The 22,420-nt window shown below is 40.1% G+C and overlaps 1 protein-coding gene across 7 annotated transcripts in view; it reads right to left on the reverse strand.

The window, feature by feature from the left end:
• Positions 1–22,420, reverse strand: part of LOC108003135 (uncharacterized) — a 188,929-nt gene that overhangs the window by 46,928 nt on the left and 119,581 nt on the right. For 6 of the 7 annotated variants that reach the window (XM_062084221.1, XM_062084218.1, XM_062084220.1 and 3 more), the window contains 2 exons: positions 12,643–13,437; positions 332–11,128 (listed from right to left, as the gene is read on the reverse strand). In XM_062084221.1, coding sequence (XP_061940205.1) covers positions 332–704 — 373 coding nt within the window. In that variant the 5' untranslated portion in view covers positions 705–11,128; positions 12,643–13,437. Of the gene's footprint in view, positions 1–331; positions 11,129–12,642; positions 13,438–16,842; positions 17,347–22,420 lie in introns of all 7 variants that reach the window. The other variant, XM_062084219.1, reaches the window with a different exon arrangement.

A 22,420-nucleotide genomic window follows, 5' to 3' on the forward strand; every position in this document is an offset into this window, starting at 1 on the left:
CGTACATCTATAAATATACCAAACTATCTAAAAGAAAAAGAAACACAATACAGATAGAACAGATAGAAAGATCGATTTCATCCATCCCCAATAATTACGATCTCAAACGAACAGAGTTATTAACTCGATTAATCTCAGAAAATTCTAACAAGGAAAAAACACCGACGAATCAAACCCGACAAACAAACGTCATCTCGCAAGCAGCTGCCGCGCTCATTATTCCAAACAACTTGGCTACAACGTCCGTAAGCTCTGTGTAATAAGAAAAAAAAAAAAAAGAAGAAGAATAAGAAGAGGAGGAGGAGGAGAAGGAAAAATAAAGGCCACTTACCTTTCTTCTCGTCATCCTCGTCGGCATGATCGGCACTGTGATGAAGATGATGGGCGGTCGGATGGTGGCTAGTTATCGCCGGCACCAGGGGGTGGTTCCCCAGTGCCGGATGCGGATGATGAGGATGATGATGACTGAGGAACCTGACAGCGGCAGCCGCCGCCTGATGCTGGGCCTGCATCGTCTGCTGTACCTGGCTTTGTACCTGGCCGAGGACCGGATGATGGGGTGGCCATCCTGCCAGGTGGAACGGAAACACGGGTGTCGCCCTCTGGAACAGCCTGGCCGGTGTCAGCAGGGAACCACCGGAACCGGCGGAACCGCTACCAGGAGGCAGTGGGAAGGACAGACCACCTCCTGGCTCCAGGACCATGTTTGGTACCAACGTGGCGACTGTTTCTCTCTCCGCTGGAGAGATCTCACTTATTTTGCATCTATATCCTTCCGAGCTCGATGACGCACTACGAGCGAGATGGCCGCGGTTCCTTCATATGAACTGGCGAGTGTTGCGAAGTTTTTCTTGGAACTCTCGAAGCCCCGAGATATTATTGTTGCACACGTGCGATGTCGATAAGTTTTTGTCTGAATATGGACTGTTGTAGACACTTTGTTTGTTTACATCTTATATAGGAGAGATTTGGTGTTGGAATAAATGGAGTTTAAAGATTTTTAGAAATACGTGGATAAAATGGTGTTCATATTTGTAAGGAGATCCAATGGTTCGCGGAGATGTGAAGACGGATTGTGTTAACGTGGTTGTGGCAAGTCGACACCCGTCGGAAAGCGTGCTTAGAGAATTCTGTCTATCTATGGTAACCAGTCTTTTCCGCTTTTTTAAATGATTCTTCGGCGGAAAGATTTTAATAAATTTTCCGCTTTCTTTCTCCGAGATCTTTTATCTCTATCTCTTCAGTCTTTTACTTCCTTTTTTTCTTTACCAATGTCCTCGATAAACTTCACAACAACAATTTTAAATCCATGAAACGATCAGTTAAAACTATCAGTTTATTCGAGCGATATTTCGTCAATATTCGTGTATCAATCTCAACAATCCATGGACCCTTTCTCCGTCACAATTTCCCGACAATTATCACTCGATCACTGAAAACAATTTCATCGAAAAATCAGGTTATAACCTCATCAGTCTAAGATCCTGTCCAATCCTCGTCCCGAATGTCCATTTTCCCTCAACGCACCGAACTTGTAAAAGTCACCAAGTGAAACAGGATCATCTCGGCAAAGCACAGATCAAACAAAATCACTGAAGTCAGAGGGATGACACTTGTTAAAGACAACGCCTGGACAATGCGATCGCACCTGAGGTTACGTAATTGGCCGGCCACGAAAACACTGATCAGCTGACGAGATTAGAGTCACCAAAAAAGGGGTGTTTCGGCGGGTGCGTGGTTCGAATTCGGCCAATTCGCGCGACGAACGGATTCCAGGGATTCCTCGGCCTGGCAAGGACCTGTTAGTGTGTTTAGGACCACTACGGCACGAGCCAACGGCACAGCACTATCTGGCTGCCGAGCGAAGTCAACGGCTCCCCTCTGTCTATGGATTTGAAACTGGTTTGGATCGCCACCCAGAGGCACCCGATTGGCCGGCCGGATAGCGGGTTCACGGGTGCCACTCCGTTCCCGGCCAATGGGGACGGATGGATTACGAAGCGAACTCCGCCTCGTGCACGGTTTTTTTGCCCTGGAATTGAATCGACGCCCCTTCCTCCCGGTAATAGCGACCCTGGTGGGGATGAATCAATTGGTGGCTGCCCTGAAACCAGCCGCAAGATGGCTCCTCCCTTCCCCACTGCGTTCGGGGAAACCACCCCTGGCTCGAGGAGCCTGGCCAACAGCTTCGACCTTAGCCTCCAATTCCGCCAGATACACTCTTCCTTGAAGCTAGAAATTTTCTTCTCCGGGAAAAATCGTCCTCCATATTTTCCCTCCTCTTATTTTCTCTCCTTCGCTTATTTCTTTTTTTTTTCATTCTATTCGTTTCTATTTATTTATTTTTTTTTTTAAATATGCAATTACAAGTATACATCCCGCGCTCAAGGAGAATTTTTATTACAGATGGGATAAATTTTTTAGATCGGAACGAGTTAGGAGGGAGATGCTTTCGAAGATGGAAAGTATAACAGAAAGAAACTCGACCAACGTTGTCCATCTTCGATGGAACGAGGCCGACAACGTTTCCCTTTCTTCGCGATCGTTTCTCCCGACGATTGTTGTGCCTCCACCACTCCTCCCCCCCACCACCCCACCAGAGGCGTATCTTCCACCCCTCCAGCCCTCGAGGGCACGATCCTCTTTTAATAAGAGGAGCTCAGAGCTCGGAGGCGTTAAGTAATTACATCTATTCTCTTCTGGGGAGGAAATTACCTGCGCCTCGGGGTGGGAAAAATTAGGAAATTAAAATTAACCCCCGCCACCTGGCTCGTCGTGTCGCTTCTCCCTCCACCCTGCCGCCACACTGTTCGCCATTTCTGTTCCCGTGTGTTCTCTCTCTTCCACGGTTCCACCACGGCTCGCGGTGGTACTCTCGCCGGATGGAACTCTTCGTTCTCTCGAATTTAGGAGGAGCCGGCGGCCATTACCGCTTACGTAATCTTTTTACAGCGGCGGCACCTTGTTAAGCAAAGTTATTTAACGTCGGGACGAAAGGATGGCTCTCGGTTGGCCCGCGTTTTCTCGTCTATTTGCCCGGAATCGAGCAACGCAATTGTCTTTCCAATCAAATTTGGAAAAATTTGTAATTTCTTCCCGATATTCCAAGTCGAAGTCCAACTCGATCCAATCGATCGTTATCAATATTTTGTCCGACTGTTTCCTTAGGCGGAAATTTTTCAAGAGATCGATTTCTCGTCAACAAGAATCCGTGGGACGGAGTGGATATCAAATTGTCGTTGCCAATATTCACTCGATGCTTGCCACGAGTTTACATCTCAATAATTATTTCCTCGTTCCTATTCCCGTGTTGTACAAATAATTCCTTGTGCGTGATCAAATTTTCAAATGAAAAATTCACTCTCGATACTTATCTCCACGTCCAATTCCCATTGCCCTCTCTATTCGCGCGCCTCTCTATTCCAAATTTCAAATGGAAAATAAAAATGTCTCTCCTCCACGAGTTAACCACGTGCCGCTTAATCCGTCCGACATCCGTTTCTCAAACCGCGCAACCGAGTTCAACCCAAAACTTGGTGGAACTCGGCGCACAGTAGTACGGAGAAACTGGCGAGTTCCTAATTTACACAGCCGCCACATTCTCCGAACCCCTTTTGGCCGGGGCTCCTGAGTGCCGTCGGAACTTTGCCGACGATTAAAACGCTTTAGTAATTAACTGGGTCTCCTCACCTTCCCTGGTAACAGTTACCAAACCCACCATCACACGCTCCTTCCGCCAACCAGTGTCGAGCCACTGTCTCCCTCTCCCTCTCTCCCTCTTCCTCCCTCTCCCTCCCTCTCCCTTTCTCTCTCTTTCTCTTTCTCTCTCCCTGTACCGCCAATTCTCCCTCTTCTTACAACTCGTCTCTTCTTCTCACCCTGTTCCACCCTCTTTCGCGCCACTTCTGGCCCGGTGGCGCATATTTAGGGATCGTCGGTCGACGAAGGTTGCCCTGGCAACGACAGAGAGGGTTTCTCGACGGTGGTTGCCCTGGCAACCCTGGCTCACTCCGCTCCTTCATCTTCCCTCCGGAAGCCGGCTTCACCACCACCACAAGGGTGGATTCAATTCGTGAGAGCGGGAACGAATCGACTGTTGGCGAGGTGGGTGGGTGGACGTAGGCCGGAGAGGAGGAGGAGGAGGAGAGGGAGGAGGGAGGGAGGAAGGGAAGGAGAGAAAAGATGCCGCACGTTCGGTGATTGTATTTGATAGCCTGACCGTGGACGTGGGGAAAACGAAGATCCGACCTTGATTAAAGCGGAGCCCGCTGGATTCTTTTCGGTTTCACGGAATCTGGTTTCTGGCGTAGGTGGTGAAAATGGCTCGGGAGAATTTAATATTTGGGAAAATATTCTGGTTCGTTTTCTTCTCTCTCTCTCTCTTTCTCTCTCTCTCTCTCTCTCTCTCTCTCTCTCTCTCTCGCTTTTTCTCTTTCTTTGTTCTTAGTGGATAGTGGATGATGAGTTTGCGGGAGAACGAGTGAACTTAATTTGGAGAAAGGGGTTGATTTTTTAATTATTTATTGGCGAGAAGTGAATATTGTTTTGTTGAAATTGATTGAGTTTGGAGAAAATTAATAAGAGTTTGGAACTTGGTTCGAAGTTACACAGAAAGTTTGAATAAATGGATAGTTTTTAATTAATTTTTTTCAATGGGTATTGAATATTATTTTGAAAAGATTGATCAATTTCGTTGAATAATGTTAATTAAGAGAATTTAATAGAAAAATATTCCCTGATCATTGCTTACGTTCATTGCTTCAAGTCTTGAAGATTAACAAATGCAGAATGTTTCTAAGTAGGCCATAGAAATCAAAATAAATAAATAATTAACGAAATACAGAATTTATGTGAGTAATTGTAAAGTATTCTTCATTTTCTCCACTTGCAGTAATAGAATAATGTGTTAATGATTTTGAAGATGATTTACGCCTTTAACCTACATTGTTAATTAAATTTTTTCATTTCTATGAAAGTTCCGTTCGGCATAATTGTAAAAATAAGTAAAAGATTATCTATCCAATTTATCTTAAAACTACTTAAATCTCGAAACGAAACTAATATCATTATTTCAAGTGAAAGATACATTTCACTCTTCAAAGAACAAATGTGTTAATGTTCATAATCCAAATAATAAATCGACTACAAAAAATATAAAATAATCACAATTTATTTAATGCCATCATCATTTAAAAAATAGAAATTCAATAATATGCATGAAATGTCCTAATATGAAAAAAACAAATTTGTCGTTCTTTTCATTATATATATATTTAATGGAACTTTTTTGGCGAGTATAAAAAATAATTCACGTATGCGTAATAGAAAATTAAAGAGTAACGTCTACTACGCGTACGTGTTGCTGATCCCTGAGGAATAACCGAGCTTACATGTAAATACACCAACGAATATAATGAATTTCACGGACAACTTCGAAACAACTAAGACGAAAAATTTAAAAAGATCGAACAAGAATCAAAAAAGATATATAAAAAAAAAGTGAAGAATCATAGTAAGTGTTAAATCCAACTTAGGAAATAAAACTATGGTGTAATACAAGTTATTTCAACATACTAATTACAATTTAAAACCAATATAATACTAAAAGTGGAGAATATAATAAAAATATATTTAAAAAAGCTATTATAAGAAATATTAAATATCAATTTATAAATTACGAATTCTGAATTATTATTCAAAAAAATTCCAAGATATTCCATCCTCGAAATTACCAATAGAAGATAATATCGAATAATACAACGAATAATTATCACGTATTTTTATCAATACGGAATACAAATTTTCAATTAACAAATTCTAAATTATTCCCCTTCTCTAAAAAAATTATATAATTCCATTCTCAAAATATTTCCATCAATCAAGAGTTAAATAATGCGAGGAAACTCGTCACCAATTATAATGGGAGCAAAAATTATGTCGGACTAGACGATTTTATCGAGCCAATAAAAACGGGTGCGCGTCGTTCTCGGGTTCTGTAATAAAGAAAAACGGCCGTGGCGACGGGTCGAATTTCCCTGACGTCGCGTGAAAATTCCCCGCTACTCGCGGACGTTCGTTTATGAAAAATTGATCGGGCCACGATATCTCACGTTTAGGCGGAATCCGTTGAAGGAAAGCAGGACACGCGCCGCTCGTCCATCAAAAAACCGCGGCGCGGGTGGTAACGTGGTTTAATATAAAACTTAAATAACGATACAGCGCCGCCATGACGAAAATGGGAAATAATCTTATGAATAACTTCTTCCCAGAGGGGTGATTCGCGGCCCCTGACGCGGTTCGAGAGAGAGTCGTGGCAAATTTGAGTACAGTCCGCGCCATCTTACGAATTATCTCGGCATCTCGATCGTCGCTCCAATTTGATTGATTTTGATTGCTCTCGTTTCGATTTTCAAGTTTTTTTTTTGTCCGATCAGGATGGTAATGAGAGAAATGTGTTTCGATAACGTAAATCTTGAAAATTTTCTTCGTGATTATTGAAAATATATCGAGTATAATTTGGCACCTCTATTTATCTTGTAGGGAAAAGGATATCCTTCTTCTTCTTTTCGTTATTGAACAGTAATATTAGTTTTTCTGAAGAAAAAAAGAACATAGACGTGTTAAGAAGAGAATTAAGTATCACGTGGAGAGTAAAAAGGAATTTTAATTGAAACTTAGAGGTTAGAAATATTTTTAAATTTTTGTATTTAAAAAAAAAATGGAGATTAATATGAGTTTTACAACCATTTTAATTATTATTGGACAATTTATAAAAGTAACGTGTCCAATATAGTATATTGAAAGAGAAATAAATTTCTTGAAAAAAAAAAAAAAAAAAAGAAAAAAATTTGAATATTATGCACAAAATTACCATTTCTTCCACGCACAAGTATCATAACTCGAATGCATGAATTATTTATCACGTAATGTAATTAGAGGATAAGAGTTTCATTGATAAATTACAACTTCCTCGACAATTTGTTCCAAAGTTATTGCAACTTTCTTTATCATAAACTTAATTCACGAAATTTATTCCACACTTGCGAAACTTTCATACTTATTTACGATAATTACTTATTTATTTTGAAAGACGACGTGACACAACATTTCCCCTCCTCGAATTGATAAATTAGAACTTTCCTTGAAATTTTCGAGTATATTTTCACTTCCATCCGTGCATTTGTCACTTTTTTAATTGCGATTTCCTCTTCTCTTCACACGCGCGAAAACTCTCACGAGCGCTCAAGGCCACTACTTTCATCTCACGAGCTATCACTTCTTTTTACTAAATAATGACATACACGTATATAATGTGACGAGCGTGTTTATATTTCATTAACCGGGAAGAATAATAAATAAATGAATAAAAATAAATGGATAAATACGACAATAAATTATTCCCGGCATACGTTGCTGCACCATGGAATTCTTTTTATCGCCACCATTGAGAGCCATCCGAGACAAAGTTTTTCCTTCTGTATCCCACTGACTGAAAAACACCATCGTATTCGAGCGCATGTGAAAAACACGTGTAATGGTGTAATGATACGGTTCGCAGACGAACGCGTTTAGATTTTCTTTACGCGTTGATCGCGATGAGAGAGAGAGAGAGAGAGAGAGAGAGAGAGAGAGAGAGAGAGAGAGAGAAATATACACACGATTCAAATGAAAGTGCGCGCGTTTCCACTAATTACCCGCTAATTGATAAATTAGAATCTCGACATGCACCCGGTTATTCGACTCGCGTCAACGCATTCCGCTCGTTTCAATTTATAACTCATTCAATCCGACGTAATTCTACGCGTGTTTAACTTTTGCATTATCATAAGTGGTACAAATCGGCGGATATTAAGCTGACGTCGTAGATCTATCTCGTTACTTTTCTATTATTTTGAAAGAATACGATAAATTTATTGTGCTACTTTAATAATCGATAACGATTATTTCCTTTTTATTTCCTTTAATCTCACTTCATTTCAATAAAATGATTTATTTTACGTATTCTTTCTAGACTTGTTTCCTTCCAAACAGATTTTTTTCTTCGATATCAAATAAATAGACACGTGTATGTTTGATTAAATAATCAAAAAATTGAAAAAAAAACCTCATCACTCCGATTTTTCCAATATCACGAAATTCTCTCTCTCTTTCTCTTTCTCTCTCTCTCTCTCTTTCTTTCGTATTACCCATGCAAATGCTAATACTGAAACTAATACCAGCTATAATAAACGAAATGGAACGAAAATTTTAAAATTCCCCTATTGAATCGCGCGGAGCATAATTTCGATCCTTGAAGAAAGAATAAAAATAACAATAATGAAAAATAAAATGAAATGATAAAAAATATTCTCCTCTCCTCCCCTCCCTCCATTTATTTACTTTAATATAATCGGATGTATTTATCTTTCCCAATAGCCAGATAATCCAAGTTTTTCGATCGATCGAGTGGGGGAGGGAAAAAATTCAAGCACGATTGTACGTGTCCAGTTGAAGCCTATTTGCAGGGTTGGGTATTTGCCCGATAAAAATTCCATACCGGTGGCGGCAGATAATTATTTTTCAGATAAGAGCCGAGAAGAAGAATTTAGCGGGCGCGGTTCGTTGCCGCGTGCCAAGAGCCAGGACGACTAATTAAGTGCCGTAAGTTAATTGAGCCGCGTAGGAGGAGGAGAGAAGGCGAGGAGATAGGAGGGAAACGTTAAACTGTGTAAACATCGGGCTAATTACTTCGAGACTTTATCGTGCCACCGCGACCGCTCCGTCGAATCAAGATTTCGATTCGACGATATTCTACGACGAAATAGAAGACGTTTAATGGAATAATGAAATATGAACGATCGAATGATCGAATATTTCATTTTTTAATTGGAGATTTAGAAGGGTTTGATATAACCCTTTACGAGAGCTTCGACGCTTATTAAATTATATAATTTTGAATTTTTTAATTGCATGCGTGACTGTATGAATAACATTGTACGAATTCTGGAAATTTCTTAATTATAATGCGTAATTTGTAGGAAATTTTATTATACTCGAAAAGAATTTTCACCGAGAAAGTAAAAGAGTAAAAGTTTACAATAGACAGCAAATTTCGATCGATCCGTAAGATCTTTTTCAATTTGGGATAATGAAGAAATTATTTTGCGATAAAGTTTTACATGTTTGCCGATTAAAGGAAGGAAAAGAAAAATGAGAAAGGAAGATCGATGAATATGAAAAACGTCACGAGCCAGAGCGGAAATTGAACGAGGACAAAGGAAACTCGTCACGATGACGAGTCGCGATTTAATGAACGCGCCTCAAACCCCGTTCTTAACCCCGACTCCTCATCTAATCTATCCTATTTTTTTTTTCCTTCTTCGTTTTACCGATCGGATCGTCCCGCTTTTTTTCCACAATCAAAACGCGATAAAGATGTCAAACGTCAGTTAACTGGCCACGGGGTCGTGACCGTACTTGCATTGAGAAATTTCAATTCATGAGCTCGGTTCATCCATTGATCGCTAGAGCCATCATATCTCGGTTACGTAATAATATATCTCGTGACCGGATATCGATTCGGAAAACATTAAGCCATCCATCGAGGTATATCAATTTCCGCTTGGTCAATCGGAGCAAAATTTTAGAGCATATTTTTCTTTTCTCTCTCTCTCTCTTTCTCTCTCTCTTCTCCTAGGAACAGTTATAATTTTAGATATTACGATTAAACGTTTTCTGCGAATGTTTTGTAATAATTACAATTGACAGTTGAGCTCGAATGACTATTTCAGAATTTGACATCTCCTATCTTCGAATTTTCAAACGAAAGACGAACATTCTTATACGTTTTTAAAAATTAATCAATTGTTAAATTGTTTTTCGCTATTAATATTGATTCGAGGATCGATTAATTTCATGCATTTTTAACATTTTTTAACAATATCTCCAAAAATCTTTTCATCTTCTTGAAATTTCGAATCGTCCATTTACCAGTTCGACTGAAAAAAGATTGAAAAATAAAATTTGTCAGATTCCAAAAAAATTTCCGCTCGTTCATTCGATATCCCCACCCCATCTAACTCTCTCTCTTTCTCGAAAAAAAATAAAACCCTCTCCACTTTCGAAATCCTTCCAATCCACACCTCTCCACTCCCACGCGAACCTCACCTCGACTTCAGGACGACGATCCACGGTTTCTCCTCTCCTACGAAGCAAAAATTTCCCTCCCTCTCCATCCCCGGAAGCCGAGTATCTCGAGATTCGCGGTTGCTTTGCAAGTCTAATTGCCGGCACGAGAATCGCGAACGAACGAAGAGGGACAAGAGTTGTAAAGAGGCAAGAGGAGAGAAAGGGGATGGTGGAAGAACATATATATATATATATATAGAAGGACTTTAGCTCGCGAGGAGAGGAACGGCCATAACAGGAGCGCAAAAATGGGGTTGCCGGTGAAAGGGAGATGCAAAGATGGCTGCTGCAACGAGGTGTCTACTACGCTTCTCTCCTCTCTTCCTCTCCTTTCTTCTTGCCCCCTTACATCCACCACAACGTCTCCAACGTTTTCTATCCTTCGACTTCGGTTCCACGAGTTTCTCCACTGTATTCGTCCCGTCGATAGGGGATTCGAGTCACGCTCGGGCGGTTAGTTCTGATTAGCGACAGGGCGAATGACGTACCACCAGGCAGGATCTCGTGCCTCGAATACGGAAGCAGATACGATGCAAGAGCCAACGTGACCAAGCCACCGCCGCTGTTTTATGGGAATTTATTTAAGAGGATCCGCGAGACGCCCTGGGCCCTTCGCTTCACGAGCTGAGGATATCCTTGGAAACGCGATGGGTACATAAGATTTCTTATTTAGTTAGCTCGATGGTGGGGGGATGCTTTGCACCTCGAAGGGATGAGGTCGAGTGTTTCAAGTGGTTTGGTGGTTTTGTTTTGTTGTTGGTTGGAGTTGTTGACGAGGTTTGATTTGTTTTAATCGATCGTAGAGGAGATGAAAATTTCCAAACTTTTTCAAGTGATTAATTCGGTAGTGTTTCTATCAATTGAGTTTTAGTTCTATTCTTCTAATAATAATAGTATCGAGAAGATGTGAAATATTCGGGCTTGGTCGAAGTTTGAACCAGTTTGTGCCAAATACTCTCACCTAAAATTAACGTTATTAAAACAAATTAATAACATACATGAGACACAAAAAGAAAGATTGTTATACAAAAATATCGTTCGAGGGATATTTTTCTAATCACGAACAAAATAATTTTACTCTAAAACAAACTCTGTACGAGAGATAATTTGCCAAATACTTACAACAGATACATTCCTCGATATTTTATATTTTTTAATACAGAGATATTGTATTAAATATTTGTATTATATTGTTCCATGATGTTTTAAAATGGGACAATTTTTCACACGCGTTTCCCTCAACGAATAAAAAATAAAAATCGTCGACGTTGAGTTAATCGTCAGAGGTGATGTTATATATTTAACAGGGAAATTACATCTCGGCACGGACCTTGATTAAACACCGAATTTTCCCGTTGTAACCAGCCATCGCTATAATTAAATTAATTAGCCATTTACGTGTGTTTATCATCGAATATTAAAACGTAGTGCGCACGGATCTTCCTGTCACTATGTTCCGATTAAATTGCCCACAGTGTCGATACAAATGATCAAGCTTAACCCGGATATATGGCACAATAACTAACAATCAGGGCGCGGCTAGTAAAAGCAACGCGGAACAAATTATTTTATTCTTCATTGAATAATACGAGCCGGCACGGTTTTGCGAGAAAAGAGAGGCCGACAAAATGTATCATCATCCTATTTTCCAATTTGCGTTCCAAAAACGAGCCGTGTACCCCTTCCCCTCTTCCCTGGCTGTCAATTTTCTGAAAATTTTAACAGAATGGACCGGGGAAAATAGTAATTTTACGCCTCTTCGTTCCGGGGAATAAAAATAAAACGAGAATTTAAGGCTTTTTGGTGGAAAATTTTTTTTGGTCGGATCACAAGGATTGGAAACTATAAAAAAGAATTCTCCTCTCTGTTTGTATCTGTTGTAATTCAAATAACTGACTTTTGGAAATATTTTGTTGCTAATTTTCTAGACTATTAACGAAATTTAATATTCTTTCACAATCAAAAGAGATATATCTATAGAATTGCTATCACTTGGAATTTCCGGATGTAAGTGATTCGAATAGAAATTTCATCAGAGGTCAGACGATAGTGAAAGCAATGTGAATTTTATCAAACTAGAAAATTAAGGAGCCATTTACACGAGTATTAAGCAATTGTAATAAAATTTTTTAGATCATGGCAAAATAAAAACCGATACAGAGCAAGATTGTTTGAATATCTTTCCAACAACAAAGTGATATTACAAAATTCCAAAAACATAAATTCCATCAAAGTCGAGCTATATAAAAATTAATGTAAGAATCAATTATTTATACATTAATTCTTAACACGTTACCGATCTTATTAAAGCTCTTTACGTATATAACAAATATAAATCAAGTAAACGTTATTTTTTCCACGAAAGATTGAACCCCATCCACCCTTTGAAAACACCCCGTGAAATACTTCGGCACAACATTACTCCAACGATGGATCGAAAGTCCCGATACAAGTATACAAGTAAGATACACTCACCAGATTCATCTTAGATCGGGCCACGTCTGCTCCAGAGGTGTTGAGCTGATTCACCGTAATCCGCTCGAAATTCGCGCTCGAGAAAGAGAGAGATCCAGCGTGGAAAAGAAGGGAAAGGGGCGGCTGATAAAGGAAAGAAGAAGCACCGTGTCCTCCTAAATCACGAAAAAAGAAGGCCGCCCTCTTCTTCCTCTTCTTCCTTTCGACCTTTCCACCCCCATATCCTTCTCCCTCTCTCGCCTCTCGAATCGTTCGTCGACTCACGAATCCTCCTCGCCCCTTATCGTCCAGACGATCTACATCTACGTCCGCACACCTCGGTACGGTACCGTTTTCTTCTTCTTCTTCTTCCTCCTCCTCCTCCTCTTCTTTTTCTTCCTCTTCCTCTTCTTCTTCTTCTTCTTCGAAAGAGAAGAGACGCAGAGGCGACCGGACACTCACCAACACACGGCTCGGATAATGTAGTCCTCCGGTTGATTTATGGGTTAATAGTTAACCGGCCGTAAATAATGCTAATCACACTCTTATTATACGTTCTGGCAAACCAGTCGCTGCGAATGTTTTGTCCCCGGCTCCCGCCAAGATTTCAGACATGTTAGAATCCCTTTCTTCGGTGAGCTGTGCACTCCGATTGGACGAGGCTATTCTTTGAATGCCGATGGAAGTGGTGGAAGCGGACATCTTATTATGCATTGTACGAATAAATGTTTCGCGACGATGGATTCATCTTTCCGTACCGCTTTCTGGGGATGATTGATCATCGAACATGGAGGATGACGTTCGGGAGTTGGACACCTGAAATTGATTACGGGCTGTTAGAGTGATTTAATTTGATTTTTTCTTTTTTTTTTTTAAATGGGCTAAGAATAAAGTTGATAAAAATCATTTATATTATTTCAGAAAGAAAAAATGACGTTATCAACGAGTCGAGTGACATCATGTATCTTTGAGATAGAGATAGATTTTTAGATCGCTCCAAGATCCAAAGGTCGCGATATGTACTTTATAAAAACAGTTTTATAAAATACGTGATTTTTATCGTATTGTATCGAATGAAAAAATATTTTCTGGAATTTTAAAATAGAATTCCAAATGAATGTCCACAAGAATTCTAGAAAAATTCAATTCTTCGTCAAGATATCTCTATAATGAAATTCAGGTAAGGAATTATAAAAAAAAAAAAGTCCATTCGACGAAAATATCGAATGCTTGGATTTAAAGGAGGATGGCCGGAAATTGCGGTTTCTAGGGATCGGAGGAACGTTCAGTCGACCAATACGAGACCACCGAGCAAAATAGCCGATACATTTTATTTCACCAGCCGTGCTCCTCTGCGAATGGTGTGCTGACTCCGTGTTTTTCTCCCCGAAACCCTCGTTTCCGCGCCACGAGCACCGTCTACGCGATTCACCCTCGAAAAAAAGTGTGGAAGACCAGGCCGTGGAGGATGGTTCCAGCTGGAAATATCGGTCGGTCGATTGGAAACGGTTTAGCCACGGGAAATTCCGCCGCGGATTGGATTGTATTTCGAGGAACAATCGTCATCAGAGCCGCCACGAATTTCTCTTTCTTCGGAATCAAATTTGGCGAACGATTCGATGGCAAATACGATTGCGGGATAGAATGATGCGTTCACTTTTCAAGGGCTGAGAAATTTGGAAACGAAAATGAGAGAAAATTGAAATAAATAATTATATTTTTTTTTTTGGAAAGAAATTAATAAATTTGAAGAGATATTTTTAATTAAGAATTACAAAATATGCCTTTGACTTTTAAATGACGATTAAGAAAATAATCTTGTTTTCAACAAGATTATTAGGTACTTAAAATTAGTATGGAGATAAATTTTTGATAAATTTGTCCTCAATATTTTTTTTTTTTTTTTGTAAATTTCCGGCCATCTTGTTTAGCACGATAATAAGATTGATTTAAGACGAATGAACAAACACACGCTTGTGGAACTTCCTCAGGAAATGATCTTGATTGGTCAATCGTTCGGGCTATTTTCCTTATCAGTTTTACAAGAATAACCGACAAAATGTCGAAACTAATTCATCATTCAAAAACTAATTGCTGATATAATCTCTCGAATCTTTCTGTATTTTTCCTTTTGCCCTTTGATCTTTGAAAAAAATCGTGCATTTTTGTTAAATTTATTTTTAAGATTTTTACGTAAAAATCACTCTTTGCAAAGTGATTAATTATATTATGAAATTTGATGCATATCTCTATCGATTATAATGAAATTTCCAGAATATTAGAATATCTATGCAAATTATCGTTTATATAAATCATTTATATTATCGTCACTATCCCCTCCACTCTCCTTTACAATTTTTCTTCGTCGCTAAAATAGGAATTTCAATTATACTTTCCAATTAAATTATTATTAATAATAACGCTTATTTAGCATTTAGCCTCGAGTAAAAATAAAAGAATTCCATCTAATTAAATTTTATCATCTATGCAAATATGCTTATCTTCTAGTTAGCAAATCTAAACATTTCTTAGCTTTCAATCAACATTCAACAAATTAGAAACGAAACTTAAATCAATTTCATCACAGTATCGTGACAACAAAATCGAATATTCTGAGCAATCAAGAAATATCAAAATTTCTCAAACTTTCTTCTACTAAAAATCTATCTATCTGTCTTTGCCCATCACGATTAACATTAATTTGTCACTTTTGCCCAAACAGGGAGGCAGATGTGCGTTCTTGCAGCCGAGACCAGTGTCAGCAGCCTCTCCACCATACCTCTCAACCATGGATCCAGGGTGGTAAAAAGTTTGAAACAAAACCGCGCTAAAAGTCGTATCGCCTGGAACAACGTCGTTCCGGCCAACGTCCACGAAGAAGATTGACCACCTTCGATAGTAATGGGGGCTTGATTACAAAGCACGCTCCACACCGGCCCTGCCCCCTGTTTATATCAATATCTCTCTTTTGCGTGCACACAGGCACACGGTGCCTGAGTACTGTGCGCGTTGCCTCGAAGAACCGATGCCTGTCGTGCACGAGTTCACCGGAAATGGTGAATTTCATCGCGAACAGGTATCTAGGAATCGTGGAACCCCCTCGTTTCATCCAACACTGGTGGCGATGATATTTCGAATTTCACTTTTTCGAACGTTCTTGAAGAACTTTATTTCTCGAGATTCGGATAAATTGATCGACTTGTTGTTGTTGTTGTTATTGAGATTCGTATAATTTCGTAATCAGTATGTTCCGATGATGTATTTATACACGGATAAAGATCGTTAATCGAATTAAAAATAGAAAGTTATAGGAGGAATATTATTTTTTTCTCGAAATTCCGAAATGAAATTCAAATACACACCGACATATATCTCGCGTTTTCAGAATTTTTTATATTCGTTAGTCGCGAACACACGCGCCCCCCTTAATTTCTTAATCTTAATCCAATAAAAAAAAGGAAAAAAAATATTCCGACAACAATCCACCGATAAAGAATCCACTTTTAAAATTCGACGAATTCTTCCAAGATGTTGGAGAACATTCCATTTCCCTCCCCAACCCTTCTTCCGCGATCCCGCTCGCAAGAACACACGTTAAAGGCCCCCGCGATCGGGCCGAGATTATAAACGTCGCTCGTTCCAAGAACCATACCCCATATCCGTCCACGAGGAGGGTGGAGGGGAGTGGAGGCACATTAAATTATGTAGAATTTTCAATATGTGCCATAATATCGGTACCCACGAATACCCAAAGGAACGAAGACGAAAGTACAATTCCCATCATCGATAAGACGATCCCCCCCTCCCCCTCCCCCTCTCCTCCAACCCAGGCCGAGAATCGTTTTGTATCGGTCGATCGTGGCGGAAGAGCTTGCACCGCGCCTGCCGTGAACGGCCTTACGCCAATGGCCGATGATGAAGTTATCCAGCGATAATGGCTCCATTACGTTGCACCGTCTCCAATGGGGCCCCGCGCGTACACACACATACACGCACAAACACACGGGTACGTACGTAAGCGGAGTAAGCGTGTGGTCAGGCAGGTATCCGGGCGAAGGACCCGGACTCGTACACACGTTTCCACGATCTCGGGCTCGGCTTTGGGCCGAGGGAGAGGGTGGTTGCCAAGGTGGATCCGGCACCGTGGATTGGACAGGAATGGAAGGCAAGGAAAGAGGGAGAAGGGGGTGGCGAGGGGGTATCGTCGCACCGTATACTTACCGATGGCGATTGTTTATGTTGGCTGATGGCCACTTATGTTGCACACACATCGCATTACGGGGCCGTTCTCGGCCCTCGCTCACGGGCCGTTACTTAGCCCGTGGCTTCGACGTCGTAGGGTAATGGCGAACACGTTACGGATAAAATGTATACTTAGTCCGTCGGCCTGATGGCACCCCTATGCAACGGCACCACGGTATTACAGATTACGTTTACGTTTACGCCCCGCTCCCCTTGTCCACGTTTCCCCTTTATCATTGTTATTTGTTCGTTTCTTTTTCTCTCTCTCTCTTTTTTCCTGAGTTGTTGTTGTTGTTGAGCTTGTTGGGACACGGCAGCGAATTTGCGGCGAATCCGCCATTTTCTGCGCATTCAGAAGAGACGCTTCGTGACGCACCTGCTGGCGAAATTTGAGAAATTGCGCCTCATGATTAAAGTTTCGCTCTTTTCGTGTCCTTTGATTGGGATCCCTTCCGAGGAATTATTCTTAAATGAATAATTGTGCTGTAATTAGAACGTTTTTCTGTGGATAATTAACAAAATACCTATTTTATTTTTATAAACTCGTGGAATTTAGTATCTTTTATCTTATATAATGTTTTATCTAATGTACAATAATGTACGAATCTAATTTCAAGATTCGATCAAATTTCATAATGTGTAAATTATTCTTCTTCAATATTGAATATTTATTATCACGTTTTAGCGATTAATTAGCGGTATTACAACATTCGTTTATCCGTCTATTAAATAGAAGATTTAATTCGTGTAAAACGATCGTGCAATATCACTTGTCAAAAAGAAAAAAAGAACAGGATCTCTCGAAAGGGGAACGATCGAAACCGATGCGTCAGATCGTTTTAATCGGTCCGCCCCGATTATTTTAAATCATCCCACGTAAACAGGCGTCTCGACTTCCTTCGCCAAGTTGCAGAGTCTCGAGAGGAGAGCACCAGATCTCATCCATCGGCATCCGTTTTGTTCTTATTGGCAGCGATAGAGGCGGGATTCAATAGTTATTCATTAAACTCGAATTCAGTCGGGCAGGATGCTGGGGTCAGTTCCACGCTGACCTTGCGGCTATATTCAAAGGCCTTATCTCCTGCTGAGGTTCCTCGTCCTTCTTTCTCTTTCTCTCTCCTCCTCTCTCTCCCTCTTTTGCCTCCCTCCTTCCTTTTATTCCTCTCTCGCCACGCTTTCGATATGCGCATATCGAAATACACTCACGCCTCGTCGCGAAACGTCCTCCTATCTGACGATCCCCTTTTTCTTCCCGCCACTTCCTGTTTCGATATTTTTACTCGTCGTGGCGTACGTTTTCCGTGATTCTTCTCGTTTCGCGCTTCGTGGGAGGCCATTATGGTCTCTGCTCTCCCCGAAAATCACGATTCGATCGATTCAGTTTGATCTTCTCTGCGAAATTATGAGAATTTTTTTTATGAAAATCTTTCTTCTTTTCAAGGATCTGCGGAGAGATGGAAGATTCGTTTCGAAAGTATTTTTATCGTAATGATCGTACGTAGTTTACGGGGCAAAATTATTTAATAATTTGGATTTAAGATGGAGATAGAGTTGTTGTGTGTGAGAAGTTCGCTTATCTTTCATATAATAGATAATACATAATACGCAATAGAAATATAATATAAAATAACGAAATTTAAAATGTTTTAATATGATGAAAAATAAATATCTTTATTTATTGACTGGATATTTGCTTTCCAAAGCAAATTAAATACTTTGAATAAAGTGGGTATCTGGGTAACTTTATTTATTTCCTTCTTTTTCGGTTTTCGAATCACTACTGACATAAAAGTCATTTATCTGGTAATATTAAAGTCAATTGTGTTAATATAGCTCCGGCCAATCTATTATAATAGCAAACATGTATTAAAAGTTCAATGAAACTTAATCACATTCTAATTTTCTACCTCGAATAATTTCCTTTATTACGTTTATATAATCTCCTTTATTATAATATCTTTACCATTGAATCAATTTTAAACCAATTGCTTTTCAATCCAACGTACGTCCAATGATTGGTTCAAAATAAAAAAAAAAAATAATACGAAAAGATAGCTAAATAAATATATCTATCGATATAAAGATACACTGAAAAAAAAACATTTTATTTAATAAAAAAAACGGAGAACGTTTATGAAAAAATATTACCTATTTCGAGTCGCCAATTTGAATAGCCTCGATGATATCTCTATGATCACGAACGAAAAGCCGAAAAGGAAAGGAGAAAATACTCGAAGGAAAATCGAATTTAGAACATTCAGGTTTATTATGAGAAAGCGCAAGCTGCAGTGGGCGGTTCCCAAATCATTTAGCCATCTTGCAAACCGACCGCGTCGAATCGCACGGCACACACGATTAAACGTGGCCCTAGTTTCTAACGTCATGGGAACGAGCCAGCACCGACTCGCTCTGGTTCTGATCGCCGTGAAAATCGTTCCGAAAGAGAAAAAAAAAAAAAAAAAAGGACGGTGTCCCTGATCAGCCATGGATAATTAAATGTATATTTAGAGGCAGCCGTCCAACAGCGACATGAAAAAACTCTGCTCCGATTCGACTCGGCTGGAATAATTCTCAACGAAACTAAAAAAAAAAAAATTAATCAGACAAATCGAAATTTCTCTAATCCATAACATAATAATACATTCAATACGTACTCGAAAACTTCTTGAGTTTTCTTGGAAAAACAATGACTTTTATCAAAAATAACGAGCTCCAATAATATATATATATATATATTATTCACTCGTAAAATTTTAGATATTAAAAATTCGTATATCATGATTATTCCTGGCTCTCTTAGAAAAAACTTTCAACCATCCAACGAACTGCATTTCCTTGAACCGCTTAAAATAACATTATCAAAGTTTCCAAAATTAAAGAAAAAAATTTTCCCTCGAAACAAGCATCAACCACCCACCTCCTCTCACCCTCTCGAAACGGTTGCGCGCGATTTTCGCACAGTCAGGTTCCATCTCCCCTCCCCCCTTAGAATGGACCCCGGAGATCGGCCGTGATCAGAAGATAGAAGCTCGCTCTCTCGCCGTTCCCGCAGATCTTTCCTTCTCCTCCCGCTTCGAAAAGAGCAACAAATCCACTGCACCTTATCGTATCCATCGGCCGGCCTGGTAATCCTATAGGTGCTTAGCGTGAAATCCCATAATCGATAGTTTGCTTAACCCGGAGCCACGTGGCGCCACGTGCCTGCCTCCATTAGACCCCGTCCCAAAGGGGTCGGGGGGCATCCGGGGGACTCTCTACTCCCGACCCCGCGAATCTCCACGGCCAAAACACCGTCTCGTAACACCGTCTCTATCTCTGCATGCTAATATGGGAATGCGAATGCGAATGGGCAGGGGGAGGGGGCGACTCGGGGCCCATGGGGGAATTCGACGCGCCTCGTGCGACTGCATCTGCCTGACGTTTCCATTCCTCCCCCCCTTTCCTCTCGAATCGCGATTTTCCTATGGTAGCAGGTACAGCAGGTACAAGGGAAAAGATCGTGCTCGTTGGTTGGATACGGGGAGGGAGAGAGGGAGAGGGTGGGAGGGCAATTATCGAAATTAGATGGGATCGTACGTTATCGTACGACCGGAATTTGCGAACCGTTGTTGGACGATTTATCGGGTAACGGAGAATGGATGATGGGATGCTGGGAGGGGAGAGTGTGTGGGTTGCGTTTGGACTGACAGAGTCGCGGGGGATGAGAATGTTATTGAATCGCGGGGCAGAAACGCGGTGGGTTTGAAAGTGTTTGGCAAAGTTTTCACGCTTTTGTCCTCGATCGAATTGAATCTTGTAGTAGTTTTGATTCGGGCAGGTTTTTTTATGAAGTTTCCAAGATATAGCAAGATACGAGGTTTGATTTGATCGTTGTCGTTTAATAATTTGAATGGATAATTGAATGAGAATATTAGGGTACGAGTTTGATCCTTGTTGATTGGAGAAAGTTGCGACGAATAATAAGTTTAATAATCTGGGATATATATATATATATATATTGTTTGAAATCTCGCATAAAAATTTGATTAAGTTTGACCTCGGTTGCATCTAATTATCTCATCATCGTAAATTCTAATTATTTGAATCGTTTCTTAATTGGAATCAGAGATCAAATTTTTTTTCCTACAAGTTTATTACATTTTTTCGTCTGTAAACGATACAACAATTTTGAAATTAATCCATTCATCGGTGGCTCCAGAAGACGGATCATCAAGCATTTACTAATATCTTAATTACAAAAACCGCATATATTTACTCCATCATTCAACTCGTTACACAATTCCACATTCACTCTACGCCATTCATAAATTCCTTCTCGGTTAATCTCTCTGTTGTCCGACAAGCTGTCATCCCATCAAAAAAAAAAAAAAAAAAAAAGTAAAAAAATAATCACGAGATACTATGTAAACACATCCGTTACCGAATTATCAGCGGCAGATTACATTCTAGATCATACAATAACTCAATGAAAAGCCGCTCGAAATCAGACGCGATAATTCAATTCTAAATCACAATAACTCAATGAAAGACCGACGGTAAAAAGATAGATACCGAAAGAAGAATACATAAACTGGAACGATTATCATTGATCCATTCTTACATTCCGTGGAATATTCCGTCTATCGATTTAATTTTCTCGAATTACTTCAAACCAATCCATAAATCAATAACGGATTTAATCAAACGATCCAATATATTATTGCATATTATATTTTTTAAAAACTTTGATTTCTTTTTTCGGATCCAGTTCACCATAAAACAAGTAAATTTCACTTCTTCTTCTTCTTCTTGCTCTACGATTAGTTTCGAGAATTCTCGATACCAATTCTCAAATATATTCCCGATACTTTTCGCTTATGTAAATTTCCAAATCGACACAGCGCACATTTTTATCGCGTCGTGTCTGTCGCTGAATGTCACATCGAGAAAACGGAGAAAACATTATTTTCTCGTGTGACCGTGATCCAAGATCGTGGAAAGCCTGTCCCACGCCCGGCCGACCATTAACCATCTTCGAGGTCGACCTCACTTCCTTTGATAGCGGCGTCTTAGAGTCTGCCACGGTCGAGACCAGCTGCGCGCTCCTCTCTCGCCCCATCTTCCTCGCCCTCTATTTTCCCCTCCTTACCTTCCTCCTACACTCCCTCCCGTCGTTTCTTACCCCTCGTTCCGCTCCGTATGGGATATTAATTATGCCGCGTGATAATAACGATGGAGCAACGAATCCGTTAATTGGCCGGCAGATACGTTTCCAAGCCTCGGCCGATGTCTAAACCGAGTTGATAAAACGGAAATAGCATCCGTAAATCTTCTATCAAGACGGGCCATTGATTGAGCCGCCGCGTTCAATGGGTCATCGTCTCTCCCTCTCTCCCTCTCCCTCTCCCCTTTCATTCCCATCATCCCCTCTTTCTCGCTCTCACGAGCAGCTTCGCTCATTCAATGATTTCGATGATTCAGATTCGGTGGATTTAATTGTTACATCATGTGGGAGGAGAGGATGTAATTTTTTGTGCCTTGTAGTTAAGAACGTGGCGCGATTCCAATTTCACTGAAT

This window comes from Apis cerana, linkage group LG14 (assembly GCF_029169275.1).
Source record: "Apis cerana isolate GH-2021 linkage group LG14, AcerK_1.0, whole genome shotgun sequence".
Taxonomy (NCBI): domain Eukaryota; kingdom Metazoa; phylum Arthropoda; class Insecta; order Hymenoptera; family Apidae; genus Apis; species Apis cerana.